Raw genomic sequence first — 15,155 nt, forward strand, 5'->3', positions numbered from 1 at the left:
TGGCAGTATCTGTTTAAATGTGCACACCACGTAAGCTTGCAACTCTGCTTATTGGAATAACGAGAATTTATTACCTATGTAAAAAAAGATCATATGTATCAACCAACGTGTATTTGTGTAGATATGTATATATCTATCGTTAAAATGTAAATAAAGAAACTTAAAAAAAAAAAGCAGGGTTCTAACTTCCAGCTCTGCAGGGATTTACTTTGGTTAGCCCAAATGCTATGATGCAGGTAAAGGGAATTTTACTTTCTCCACCCTCCTCTAGGGAAAAATACTCCAGCCTCCAGCCTAAGGAAGCATTTTGGTTGCTATTCCTTTATCCTAGTTCAAGTGCACCTATTGTGGACTAGGCTTTAAATCCTGACCCAGGGGGGCAACTGTTACAGTCCAGACAATTTCAAAGAATAAAGTATCTTGTAATAAACACTTTAGGACACATACTAGCAAGAAGCTTCTTTGCCACTGAAGGTCCTCTTGTTTCCTGTGGAAATATCTCCTTTGCTACGACGGGCCTCCTCTCACTCTTTGGTGATGTACTTCGCCATCTCTCTAAGGCCCTTTGGCTACCAATAGGAAATCTCCTCCGAATTTCACTGAAACATTTCTTTGCCTTTTTTGGTGACAGTGTCTTTTCCAGGAGGGATTCCAAAGCCTGCCATGAAACAGTTAATCATTCTCTTAGTTTATCTCACAAAAGTCTGACTTCTCAATTATAAAACTGAAAATGGGAACTCCAGAGAAACTCATTATTAAATGGCTATCTCTAATTGTTAATGAAACATCACTTAGTTTTAAAACTTGGTTATTTAGAAATCCAATTTATAAAAGAATTCGGCATGTTCTTTTATATGTTTAGCTCACTAAAACCAATAGCAAAAAAATAAAGAATATGACCACTCTTAAAGGCATCCAAATTCTAAAATTAAGGATTCCTATTTTAAAAAATAACCACAGTCTTCAGAATATAATCCTATACGCTATATAAGCATTTTAATTCCAATGAAAACCTCATAAACTTAAATTATCCTTTAAGTGAGCACACAGACTGTATTTAATGTACATCTTCATAAACTAAAGGAAACTTAGCATGTCCAGTGGCTCTAGTCACTCATCTACCACAACGGGGGAGATCTGTGCCCCGCCACCCCTTCTAAGAGAGGCATGTCCTCTAACAAGTACCCACTCGTCACCAGGCAGCAAGGGCCCAGTCTCCCTCCAGTCAGTACAAGTTAAGGACACCTGAACACAGCCAGGGACATTTAGTTCAGATGACAGTAAGGCAATAAGAAAATAATAAGCTATGGGTTGGTGTAGTACACATCAACAAGAAAGAATAAATTTCTTGTGCTACTGAATATTTTCAAATGTAGAGGAGACAAACATTATATTTAAGAAACATTATGTTAAGGCACTCCTGCTCAAAATTTGGGAAAGGGACTATATCTCTTGAGATCCTTTCTAGGATTAGCAAGATATGTCCTCTAAATGAAATCATCTGGCCAATAAATATTTCTTATGGATAAGTTTAGAAAGCACCACATAACTTGATATGCTACCTAAAGGTCTCCATTTGACAATAACATTCCTGATAGTAAGTTCTATACACATGAATGTAACCAATGTAAATCACAAACATATTTGCTAGATAATGAAACTGTAAAGGTAGAAGGGGACTTAAAGATCACCAAGGGCTAGTTAATGGTAGAATTGGTCTGTCACTTAGTCTCGAATTCTTCCCACTACAGCATCCTTCCTCTACAGCCAACAGCTTACTGTGTCACACTAACAGAAAGGCCATCCTTTTATTTGTGGATGAAAATGTGTGGCGCAGTGGAAATAACAGTGGCATGGGAGTCAGAAAACAGGCACTGGATTTCCAGCCATCAAGAGAAGTAACTGTGTCATGTCTCTGACCTTTTTTTTTAATCTGTAAAATAAAAGTAATAAAACCTATTGCAAATCACAGCAACGCAGTAAGGATGAAATGACAGCACTCCACAAACTTCAAAGAACTATAAAGATTTAAGGACACAGTGTTTTTGCTGTCTTTGTCACCAATAAAACTAAAAACCCTATCTATTCCTGACTAGCACATGCCGGTTGTGATTTCCAGAAGTCTCTAGCCATAGCACAAGACTTTAGGCTCTGCTTCCATATATTTTTGTGTTTTTTTTCAAAAATCTATCTAGATTGCACACTGATACTCTAATCTAAGCACTAATCTAAACAGTGCTTTACTGTTTTCCTTTTGTATGCTAACAAGTTCTTTTCGTCACGGTATGGAACATTCTGTTTAATTAATGGACCTGGTTAAGAGTTGTTATATGTTCTAGACTCAAGTCAACAATTCTCAAAGCAGTGAAATACAATATAGACTAGACTGTAAAAACAAAATTAAAAGGAAGTGCTTCTTCTGCCCTCTGCAAAGCTTGAATTTACTAGGTACCAGCTTTGTCTTGTGTTCTCCACAAATCTCAATGAAATTAGGCAATGGTAAACATTACTTCCCTGCTTAGAAACAATGCACTTTAAACAAAAATTGGCATCAATTTCATACCTCAGTTTGTTGCAGGATATCTATCACCACATCAGGGACAGAAGAATTGGCCTCCAGCTTGGCAGAACAGAGTGAAAGCTGGCGGATGAGGCTGCCCAGTTCCTTGCACCAAGTAGGAACTGGGTGCTCTATCCGGTCAGTAAACTGAGTAACAAACATCTGTAAGGCCCGAATGGCTCCTCGATGGGCAGCTGCCAGCCTGGACACTGCCCATGACTGGCAATAAATGAGATGCGAGAGTTATTTCAATACTCACAACTTCTAAACATTAACCCAACCCTTACGAACGTTTATAGCCCATCTTCTTTCTATGTAAGAACAACTTCTCAACATTAACCCAACCCTTACGAACGTTTATAGCCCATCTTCTTTCTATGTAAGAACAACTTCTACTGTAAAAACGTTTTTCATAGTAAAGGGAATTGTAAAGCTGAAAGGTCTTCTAATGAAAAAGCCTTTTCCCTTGTATGCTCAGTTTCTTATACCAGGAGCAAGAACAAAAATCTATTTTCAGAACCTGTTTCTTGGAAGATGAGCCCAAATTCAGAATATGTAAGATGCTCACTCCCTAATAGGTTTCTACAAGCACTGAAAATAATATTAGTGCAGAGAACCCACACATAATACTAACAAAACACTGGAAATGTAGTTTATAAGTAGTATTAATCATAATTAAATTGCATCATACCTTCTTAGTGTGTTTAATTTTATGTGGACTCAATTTATCCAATTCTTCCTGGATTTCTTTAACCTGTTTTGTAAAGAGGGGAGAAATGAAAACTTCGTACCTTTCCACTGATCTTTTCTGTAGAAAAGGATACATTTTCTCTTGTCCAAATATAACCATTATTATTTTTTTTATATAAATTTATTTATTTATTTTTTGGCTGCATTGGGTCTTCGTTGCTGCGTGCGGGCTTTCTCTAGCTGCGGTGAGCAGGGGCTACTCTGCGTTGCGGTGCGCAGGCTTCTCATTGCGGTGGCTTCTCTTGTTGTGGAGCACAGGCTCTAGGTCCACGGGGTTCAGTAGTTGTGGCTCGTGGGCTCAGTAGTTGTGGCTCGGGGGCTCTAGAGCGCAGGCTCAGTAGTTGTGGCGCACAGGCCTAGTTGCTCCGCGGCATGTGGGTTCTTCCCGGACCAGGGCTCGAACCCGTGTCCCCTGCATTGGCAGACGGATTCTTAACCACTGCGCCACCAGGGAAGTCCCAAATATAACCCTTATTAATTCAAGTCACTTGAAAATGAAACAAGGCTCTTCATTCATGCACCCCCAAAGTAGCTATTGGTTTCCAGTTCGAGATGGTGACTAGAGCACAGGGTTCACCTTCCATCCCTTGGTCCCCAATGTAAGAGGAATTTAACATGAAGGAGTGAAGGTGAAGGTGACTCTGGAAAGGTAGGAGGGCCAGATCAGGATGTCTTCAGTGCTGTGGCTAACGAATTCAGCTTCCACCCTCTAAGTAACAGCGAGCCAATCAAACCTTTCAAGCACAGCTCTGATTCGTGTTTCAGAACAATCTTTATGGCAGCAGCACAGAGTAAAAAACAAAATGAACCCAACAAGAATACAAAACAAAATCTAACTCAGGCATTATCTTTGAAATGAAAGAGTCCAGTTTGGGGTTCAGCAATAAGGCTAACACGTGAGCTAAGTGGCCAGAAATGAGTTCAAGGCTTAATAATGAGTAAGGCGTTAAAGTTAAACCAAACATTTAAAAATTCTATCCACAATGTAAAAAATGTAAATGCCTGCTTATCAGCCACTCCATGTGTCCTGAAAGACACTTAACACATTCTTCACTCTTTACTATTTAGTAAAGACGATTAAACTATTTACTATCTACTAAGCTTCTAGTACACAATAAACATGAGACAGATGGGAAACTAACAAGGTCCCTAAACTCGAAGACTATAAGGTGCATTACTGGGGACCATGGGTTTCAGGGTAACTGATCCACTTAAATTTATCTGCAAACATATGGGCTGTATAAGCATTTTTTTCTGGGGAAAGGACACATAGCTTTTAGTAGATTCTCAAGAGTCTATGACCCCAAAAAGTAAAGAAAAAACAAAAACAAAAACAAAAAATCCCCCAGTATTTAAAGAGTTTGGCCAGGGACTTCCCTGGTGGCGTGGTGGTTAAGAATCCGCCTGCCATTGCAGGGGACACGGGTTTGATCCCTGGTCCGGGAAGATTCCACATGCCTCGGAGCAACTAAGCCCATGCGCCACAACTACTGAACCTGCACTCTAGAGCCCACAAGCCACAACTAGTGAGCCCGTGCGCCACAACTAGTGAAGCCCGTGTGCCTAGAGCCGGCACTCCTCAAGATGAGAAGCCACTGCAATGAGAAGCCCGTGCACCACAACAAAGAGTGACCCACACTCACCACGACCAGAGAAAGCCCGTGCACAGCAACGAAGACCCAACACAGCCAAACATTTTTTTAAGTAAATAAATAAAACAAATAAATTTATATAAAAAAAAGAGAAGGCATCGCAATGAGAAGCCCACGCACCACAACAAAGAGTAGCCCCTGCTCGCAGCAACTAGAGTAGGCCTGTGCACAGCAATGAAGACCCAAGGCTGCCAAAAATAAATTTAAAAAATTTTTTTAAAAGATAAAAATAAAATAAAGAGTTTGGCCATATACACATGATACACAAACACACATAAAGGCAAAGGACGAGAAGCAGAATTATTTGTCCACGTGTTCAGGAAATTCGGCCTCACAAACACATCAGAATTCATGTAGGATACCTGGTGCTGATATTCCTGAGACAAAAGGAAAACAGGAATTCCCTAAGAAGGTCCCCCGGTCCCTTGAGCCTCCGCACCTGCTGCTGAAGGACGTAGAGCATTCGGGCAGAACGGACGGCCTGCTCCTGTCTCCTGACACGGATTCTCCGCTCTTCATCTGGATCCAAAGCTTCTTCCATGCGATCTGAAAATATTTTTCCCCCAAAAGTGGATTATAAACCACACATTAAAAACTTATAAAAACTTCAATTACTCAAAGAGATAAGGAGGTTGACAATCTCTAGTTTTATTAAGAAAAATAATGAAGCTGTCATAACTGAAAATTTCAGTTTTCATCAGCCAAAAAACTAGGAACCAGCAAGTGGGCCTGTGTCCTGACTCAGAGATGGAAGAGACATGAAGACTAACTAGATCAAGCTCCGCTCCAGGCAGGAATTCCCTGAACCAAATCCCACTGGACAGCCTATGCCACAGTTATGCATCTCTTACTATTTTTAAATTCTTTCTATTGAACCCAAATCTATAATGCTTTCTATTTTTTTTTAAATTAAATTTCTTGGTCACGTCACGTGGCATGCAGGATCTTAGTTCCCCGACCAGGGATGGAACCCATGCCCCCTGCAGTGGAAGTGCAGGGTCTTAACCACTGGACCACCAGGGAAGTCCCGTGCTTTCTACTTTTTAAAAAAAACATTTACTGACCTATTTTTATGTTTAGCAAGATTTCTTTTGCACTCTCTTATCCTGAACCCACATGAGAAGTCCTTTCTCCAACATATTAAGACACCAAGGGCTAAAATTATTTGCGTGTCCAAAGTCTTCGTTTATTTGTCAGGAAGCACACCCTCGTACACACTGCTGGTCCACATTTTCAAAAGATTCATTCAAAGAAACTGTTTCTGGAAGACTGCCTGAGCAGCTCAGCTCTAAAGGTCCCCTGTATGAGGCCCCATCACCAGAGCAGTGGGCCTCGTGGCTTTGCTCCCCTGGTAGCATGGTTTCTACCAAACTATGCTGTGGAGTCATGCCGCAGACCGCTACTGAGCAATGTTAGGAGAAAAAAGCCACTACACTGCTGCTATTCTGATGTAGGAATGTTTTCGAATTGCTCATATTACACAACATACTCTTTATGGAGACCCACCAGAGAAATTTTTTTCCAGCCTCAATACGTGGTACAATTTTTTTCCTCATACAACTGTTTTCTTCTTCGTAAATTCTGCAATTGATCACATTTTCCTTGTGAGCGACTGTGAGGAAGCTCAGAAACAAATCTGTAACCCATTCCTAATAAATTTTATTTTTCCTTTCCTTATTTTTTCCTTTCCTTATTTTTTCCTGTGCCAAAATATCCTCATTTACCTATTTTTGTTCTATTTTATTCAATCTGTTTCTGTAAGGCACCTTAAATTTCTTACATAACATGCATACACGCACATATGCATACATTACTTGACTTTATAGCGTAAAAGATCATTATAGACTATGTGTTATCTTAGCACAGTAGCTCCTTTTGATGTTAACTCCCTATTCCTTGCAGTCTGAAAGCTAGGCTTGATCCCCATACTTGTTAGCTATGGTAACCCCAAATTTTCCATGTGCAATCAATCTTCTACTCCCCAGGGAAATGCAAGGGCATCGGGAACACTGAACAACTGTAGAGAACAGTATATGAGGATCACACACCTTCCTTTCTACCCTGTGGTCAGATATTTTATACGTATATCCATAACTCCCCATCACTGCTGTGTACTCATCTAAACATTGCCTAAGTTAGAACTGGTTTTAGCTATAATATACAGGTATTATGCTCTTTTCTGAACAAATTAAAAATCATTTTTCTGGATACAGAAGCAAAACATTACAGGATAATTACAGGATAATTTGCACTCAGGTGCTAGAAGACCTAAGCTTCAGACAACAGGTACTGCAGTTACTAGGCGGGGCCCTCAGTCAGTCGACTTACCAAGTACAGCCTAAGGAAAAGGGGCTCTTTCAGGTACCTCTGCTGGAAAGAGGGGCTAGGGCAGGGCAAACGCATCAGAAAAAAAGACACTGGTCAAAGTCAAAGTCCACCTGTCTTGTCCTGAGTGCTCACTCTAGTGACAGGAGAGAACGGAATGTGACGGGGGCGGGGGTCCCGAAGAATGTATTTGGGCTATACCCTCTCCTAGCATCTTTTCGAAGTCAAGAGTCCAATTTTTCTCACCTTTTTTAGTTAATTCTTCAATTTTATGGATACAACTGCTCAATTCTTTCTGGAGTCGCTGAACTTCCAGCAGGCTTTTGTGTCCGCATAGGTTTTTGTGGTCACCTATCCTGGCACGTGGCTGAAGTCCTGGATCACGAGTGGGTGGCGAATTTGGCTTGGTGAGGTCTGACTGTCCTGGATGAGATTTGTACAGATATACCTTGGCACCTGAGCTGGAAATTTCTACTTTGGATGGCTGGTTGCTGCCGTGACAGACTTCCCGACTCTTTGATTCCTTCCTTTCCACTCTATGGTCAGATATTTTATGGTTAGAGTGTCCACATTTCTGAAAGATTTGGGGCTGACTTCTGAGATGGTGTTCTTTTATATGTTCTTCAAGCTGTCTTCGTTTTACATCTCTTTTGGCTAGACGGACGGCATAGCTAAGTCTCTCTTCTGATATGACAGAAAATGAAACAGAACTGCTTACGTCAGGACCGTCTCTAAAACCTGAATCTCTGCAATGGTATGACTCATTGTATGAGTGCTTCAGTTTTTCAATTCTAATTCCATGTGGGCAAGAATATCGGATCGCCAAGTTGCTTGAATGTGTAGGAACATTCCTATTAAACTGCAGCTGGTTCTTTAAAAAAAAAAAAAAAAAAGCAAGCACACATTAGAAAAATAACATATTGCATAGTTAGTATATGTCTATAATCAAGTTTCTAACATTTCACCCACACGATTATTAGTGCTAAGAGGTATTTTCCTGTTGTACTGATAGAATCAGCTACTCTCACACACCCTTGAATTAACCATACACCCCTGGTTCTATCCTACAATCACCCAGTCCCCAGTATTATACTTCTGGTTTACTAGTAGCATACTAGAATCCTCCTCACAAAGTCAACTCAGAAAGCTTCAAACAGAACCAGTAAGTTCCTCAACTCCCCAGTGATAGACTTCTGCCCTGTATCAAAATGTCAGTTTCCAGCAAGTGATCAGTACAATTCATTATGAGTGTTCCTGAAAATTGCTCCACAGATGCACCACACAGAACCTAAGCCACTGACAATACTCTTCCTGAGATTTTTCATCTCTTATTCTACACCTAAGTGCATCTTGCTCTAAACAGTCCACTTCACCTTCTTATGCAGGTTTAAGTCTTTGTTAGTTATAATCATGATAGACACAGGTTTTGTTTTTCAGTTAACAAACATAGGCATGTTTCCATACTCCCACAGTTTGCATTATTTTTCACAGTTGAATTTTCCAAAATCCAATGAATGGCCTTTTCATGCTTAACCTAACTATAACCTTATTATTAAATATTTAGATTGTTTCAGCTTTTCCACTAATAGAAATATTACTTCAATTAATATTCCCATGCATTTAGTTCTTTTCTCTTTTTAGATTATTTCTTTAGGATAAATGATCTGTTCTGCAATTACTATGTCAAAGGGAGCAAACAATTCTGTGGCTTTGGACCTGTCCATGGCAGGTAAATAGCACTAGGAGAATCGTGCATGCAAACCCAGCGCAGCCTGTGCTATGATGCCTTATTCTTGGGACGGCTTCCCCAACTCTCACAGCACACACAAGAACATGTGTTTATAGAATCACGTGTATGAAGAGTTAGTTTAAACTAACCCAGTGTGATAAAACTTCAGGAAAGTATTTTAGGGAAAGAAAGTAGAGATGAGAGAGAAAAAAAATAATTACCATCTGAAAGGTGCACAGAATGAGGAACAATACTTGGAACTTATGGCCTTACTGGAGAAATCTTCCCCCAAAGTAAAAATAACCTAAAATACCTAGGGGATTTCATATAAGTACTAGGAAAAAAAAAAAATGAATGAATGAGTTCCTCTTTAACCTGGGTGTAGGGAAAGGCTTTCTAACTGTGACTCAAAATCCATATGCAATAAAAGAATGATAATTTTTACTACATTAAAATAAAATTTTTTAAAACAATTTCTATTTTTTATGGTTTCAAAACACCATAAACAAAGTCAAAGAACTGAAAAACCGGAAGAAAACTATTTGTAAATTGAGATGAATAAAGACCAAAACTCAGTAGAAAATGGTGAAAACATATAACAGACAACTAACAACAACAAAAAAAGAAACACGGCCCTTAAATATATGAAAAGTTCATCAAGTTCATAAAAACACAGATTAAAAATACACTGAGACAGCAACAGATCAGCAAAAATTAAGAGATATAACAACACATGCTGTTGGCAAGACTGGGAAAACAGGCCTTCTCACAGGACGCTGGTGGGAGCACAACCCTCAGAGACAGGACTCCGGCAACAGCAAACAAAACCACACACGTGTTTGCCTTTTGACCGAGCAGTCTCACTTACAGGGATTTATCCTGAAGATACACCCCCAACAATACATATGCACAGGGTTACTCACTGCTCTATTGTAACTGCCAAGTATTGGAATTGACCTAAATGCCTATGTAGAAGCATGTCTCAAACTGTGCTATATCCTGGACTTCCTTGGTGGCGCAGTGGTTAAGAATCCGCCTGCCAATGCAGGGGACACGGGTCCGAGCCCTGGTCCAGGAAGATCCCACGTGTCGCAGGGCAACTAGGCCTGTGTGCCACAACTACTGAGCCTGTGCTCTAGAGCCCTCAAGCCACAACTACTGAGTCCGTGTGCCACAACTACTGAAGCCCACGTGCCTAGAGCCTGTGCTCCCCAACAAGAGAAGCCACCACAATGAGAAGCCCGTGCACCGCAACGAACAGTAGCTCCCACTCGCTGAAACTAAAAGCCCACACTCGGCAACGAAGACCCAACGCGGCCATGAATAAATAAATAAATAAATAAAAGAAAACAAAAGAAACTATGCTACATCCACACAGAGGAGTGCTATGAAGATGTTAAGAAGAATGAGGAAGATGTGTATGAACTCATGCAGAGGGATTTCTCAGATATGCTGTTCAGTGAAAAGAGCCAAGTGCAAAAAAGAGTATCTGTAATATTCCACCCTTCAAAAAAGGGGAGAAGTACTTCATGAGAAAGCACACACACACACATCTGATCATTTGTGCAGAAAGAAACAAAGGGAAGAAAAATCAGAGAATAATAAGATTAGGTGTCTACAGGGTGTGGGTAGGAATTGGGTGGAAAGGATAGAGGGAATGGGGGAGGCGGTAATACTTCACTGAATGTTCCTTTTTGCACACGTTTGTTTGGAACCACATTAATGTTTCCCATATACTAGAGAGACAGGAAGGAAGAGGAGAAGGGAGGGAGAAAGGGAGGAAGATAATAAATAAAATTCATACGGATGAAGGAAAACCCTAAAAATAAATACTAACAGAAACCAACGAACCAAAATGAAGTTCAAATGACTAACATAACCACACTAAAAGGTGGAGGTTTAAAAAAAAAAATCAACCCAATTAACGTTTGAACACAGCATTTGGACTATATGCCCTCAGGCTAAAGATAAAAAGTTCTCTAAACAAATACTGAACTCTAATTTGTAGGGCTCTTTTCTTGCATAGGCATGGATTGCAATTCTCAAACAGTTTTGTACATTCTAGGATTGAGCAAATGAGTACGCATACTGTGGATAACTGGAGACTGGTTTCACACTGTTGAATACGGGAGTTACAAACGGGAAGTGTTGGATTGGACTGGAGATACCTGTGTGAACTCATGGGTTTAATATAGACAGATAGGCAGGTAGACAAACAGATACACGGAAAGGGAGGAAAGAATGGAGTAAGAGAGAGGAGGGGGGAAGGAAGGAGGAAGTGCAGATCTGCATACAAATGTGTGTACAGGCACACAAGTATATACAACTATTTCCCAGTTATGGCCTCTGAGAGGGCATATGAGAGAAACACTGACATCCGAGAACCAATGAGCATATCTAGTACCTGGATACTGATTCCTAAAATCCATTCTCCACCAAAGGGATGAAGTCTCCTTTGATAAATGGCTGATTCTAGGGCTGGGACCGGGGAAAATTATGCTGAGCCTGGAATATCTTTTTATAGCAAAAAGTAGTCAAAGATTGATGGAAACGTGAAAGGGACACTGGAATCAGCTTGAAGTGACTCTCATTTCACTGGCCAAATCAGAGACCTTTTTTTTTTTTTTTTTGCGGTACGCGAGCCTCTCACTGTTGTGGCCTCTCCCGTTGTGGAGCACAGGCTCCGGACGCGCAGGCTCAGCGGCCATGACTCACAGGCCCAGCCGCTCCGCGGCATGTGGGATCTTCCTGGACCGGGGCACAAACCCGTGTCCCCTGCGTCGGCAGGCAGACTCTCAACCACTGCGCCACCAGGGAAGCCCCAGAGATCATTTGAATATCATACTGAATTAAGTAACAATCTAAAAGTCTGCTCTGATATAAATAAATAAATAAGTCACCACTTGCCTACCATCATAATAAAAAATTGATTCAGGCAAAAATCATCCATGAGCTCTTTTCCGGTTATCGCTGTGCAAGGGACCATAAGCAGCAAAGTCTCCCGAGACACCCTCTACGAGGCAGTGCAGGAAGTCCTGCACGAGAACCAGCGCAAATGCCGGAAGTTTTTGGAGACGGTGGAGCTTCGGATCAGCCTTAAGAACTATGACTCTCAGGAGGACTAATGCTTCTCGGGCACCGTCAGGCTTAAGTCCACTCCCCGCCCCAAGTTTTCCGTGTGTGTTCTGGGGGACCAGCAGCGCTGTGATGAGGCCAAGGCTGTGGATATCCCCCCCATGGACACCGAGGCCCTGAAGAAACTCAGCAAGAATGAGAAACTGGTCAGGAAGCTGGCCAAGAAGTATGATGCCTTTTTGGCTTCAGAATCTATGATCAAGCAGATCCCACGAATCCTGGGCCCAGGCCTGAATAAGGCTGGCAAGTTCCCTTCCTTGCTGACCCACAATGAGAACATGGTGGCCAAAGTTGATGAAGTGAAGTCCACAATCAAGTTCCAGATGAAGAAGGTGCTGTGTCTGGCAGTGGCTGCTGGCCACATGAAAATGACAGATGATGAGCTTGCGTACAACATCCACTTAGCTGTCAACTTCCCGGTGTCGTTGCTCAAGAAAAACTGGCAGAACGTTCGGGCTTTGTACATTAAGAGCACCATGGGCAAGCCCCAGCGCCTGTACTAAGGCACAGCTTAATAAACCATACTCCCACCATTAAAAGAAAAAAAATCATCAGTGAATGCTAAACTAGCAAATGAAGTTTGGGGAATAAAAGGATATTAACATAGTCTCAAAGACAGATACTTCCAATTACAAAAGGCAAAAGAGTAACTTTACAATGGAAAACTTGGCAGAAACCACCTTAATCAAATAATTAAAGTTAACATTGTCAGTAATGGGACTAAATTGACAGCGTCTACCTCCTGATATGATAAACTGAGAAGAACTCAGTATCACCTCAGTGCTTTTCCCACAGCAAGTGCATAACCTGAATGTAATTATAAGAAAATTTCAGACAAACCCAAAATGAGAGGAAATCCTCAAATAATAAGCCTGTATTTTTCAAAAATGTCAATGTTATGAAATACAAAGACAGACTCAAAAATCGTTCAGATTAAAGGAAACTAAAGAAACATGACAATGAAACTCATGATCTTAGATTTTCTTTCACTATGAAGGACATTATTGGAACAACTAACAAAATCTCAGTGAGGTCCGTAGATTACATGATAGCATCATTTGATGTTAATTTCCTGATTTTGATCACTGTACCATGATTATACAAGCAAAAGTACTTAGGGGCAAAAGTGCATTATGTTTGTAACTTACTCTTAACCAGTTTAGAATTGTGTGTGTGTGTGTGTGTGTGTGTGTGTGTGTGTGTGTGTGTGTAGTAAGACAGAGAGAGAGAAAAAAAAGGAAGGAGGGAGAGAGAGAGGGAGGGAAAATGCAATAAAATGCTAACATTTGGGGAATCCGGGAGAAGAGTATCCAGGAATTCTGCGTCCTATTCTTGCAGCTTTTCTGTCAGTCTGAAATTATGTCAAAATTTTAAAAAAGTTTTTCTTTGAGATATTACTATACACCCACCAGAATGGTGTAATTAAAATATATATATAATTTAAAAACACCAGCAAATGCTGGCAAAGATGTGGAGCAACTGGAGCTCTCATTCATTACTGGTAGGAAAATAAAATGGTACAACCACTTTGGAAAAAGGTCTGTTGGTTTGTTAAAAAACTAAACATACACCTACCCTATGACCCAGCAATTTTACTTCCAGGTATTTACCCAAGAGAAATGAAAACATGTTTACAAAAAGATCTGTACAAGAATGTTCATAGCAGCTTCATTCATAGTGACCCAAACAGCCCAGGTGTCCATCAGTTGGAGAATGAATAAACAGTGGTACACCTTTACTATGGAACACTACTCAGTATTCAAAAGTAACAAACTACTGATACATGCAACAAGGTGGATGAATCTCAGAAATATTACACCAAATCTCAGAAACATCATACCCAGTGAAAGAAGCCTCACACAAAAGAGTATACAGTATATGACTGCTTACATGAAGCTCTAGAACAAACAAAACTAATCTATGTTGAAAAAAAATCAGAATAGTGGTTGTCTGTGGAGGGCCAGGGTGGGACTGACTAGGAAGGGGCACGAGAGAACTTTCTGGGGTAATGTAAATGATCTGTATCTTGATAGTGGTATGAGTTATACATGTGTATACACTTGTCAAAACTCAGCAAATGTGACAAGATGTATACATTTCAGTGTATTTGTTGCAGATGTAAAATGTACATCAAAAGAAAAAAATGGTAAACAAAGAATGAATTCTAGGGGACTTCCCTGGCGGTCCAATGGTTAAGCCTTTGCCTTCCAATGCAGGGGGTGTAGGTTCAATCCCTGGTCGGGGAGCTAAGATCCCAGATGCCTCCAGCCAAAAAACCAAAGCACAGAACAGAAGCAATATTGTAACAAATTCAATACAGACCATTTAAAAATGATCCACATCAAAAAAGTCTTTAAAAAAGAATGAATTCTAGTGTATGATATGCATGCTCAAGTACTCAGAGCCTGCAATTTATTTATTTATTTTTATTTTATTTTATTTTATTTATTTATTTTTGGCTGTGTTGGGTGTTCGTTGCTGCACGCGGGCTTTCTCTAGTTGTGGCAAGCTGGGCCTACTCTTCGTTGCAGTGTGCAGGCTTCTTGTTGCGAAGCACGGGCGCTAGGCATGTGGGCTTCAGTAGTTGTGGCATGCGGGCTCAGTAGTTGTGGCTCATGGGCTCTAGGGCGCAGGCTCAGTAGTTGTGGCGCACGGGCTTAGTTGCTCCGTGGCATGTGGGATCTTCCTGGACCAGGGCTGAACCCATGTCCTCTGCCTTGGCAGGCAGATTCTTATCCACTGTGCCACCAGGGAAGCCCCTGAAATTTATTTTGATCTGAGTCCAAAAGTATGAGGGATTGATGAATAGATTCTAGAGGGATGGATTGAAGGATAGATATGCAATGGAACAAACACGTGAAATAGTAATGGAATCTACAGGTTCACTGTAAAATTCTGTTTGTTGTATGTTTGAAGATTTGCGTAAACACAATGCTGGGGGAAAAGACATTTTGGGGACAACTGGGTGAAGCTGAATAAAGACTGGTTATTAGGTAATATTAGG

General features: G+C 40.7%; 2 protein-coding genes across 2 annotated transcripts in view; one reads left to right on the forward strand and one right to left on the reverse strand.

Moving 5' to 3' along the window:
* Window positions 1-15,155, reverse strand: part of KIAA0753 — a gene marked incomplete at both ends in the record, with an annotated part of 53,815 nt that overhangs the window by 38,428 nt on the left and 232 nt on the right. Inside the window, 5 exons of the mRNA XM_079725767.1 lie at window positions 448-658; window positions 2,564-2,779; window positions 3,252-3,314; window positions 5,402-5,508; window positions 7,534-8,158. Coding sequence (XP_079581893.1) covers window positions 448-658; window positions 2,564-2,779; window positions 3,252-3,314; window positions 5,402-5,508; window positions 7,534-8,158 — 1,222 coding nt within the window. The remainder of the gene's footprint in view (window positions 1-447; window positions 659-2,563; window positions 2,780-3,251; window positions 3,315-5,401; window positions 5,509-7,533; window positions 8,159-15,155) is intronic.
* LOC307068038 (large ribosomal subunit protein uL1-like) lies at window positions 12,099-12,699 on the forward strand. Its single transcript, XM_079725664.1, has one exon. It carries the CDS (start codon window positions 12,253-12,255, stop codon window positions 12,652-12,654), a length of 402 nt encoding a protein of 133 aa, XP_079581790.1. The 5' UTR covers window positions 12,099-12,252; the 3' UTR covers window positions 12,655-12,699.

This window comes from Hyperoodon ampullatus, assembly GCF_949752795.1.
Source record: "Hyperoodon ampullatus genome assembly, chromosome: 19".
NCBI lineage: Eukaryota > Metazoa > Chordata > Mammalia > Artiodactyla > Ziphiidae > Hyperoodon > Hyperoodon ampullatus.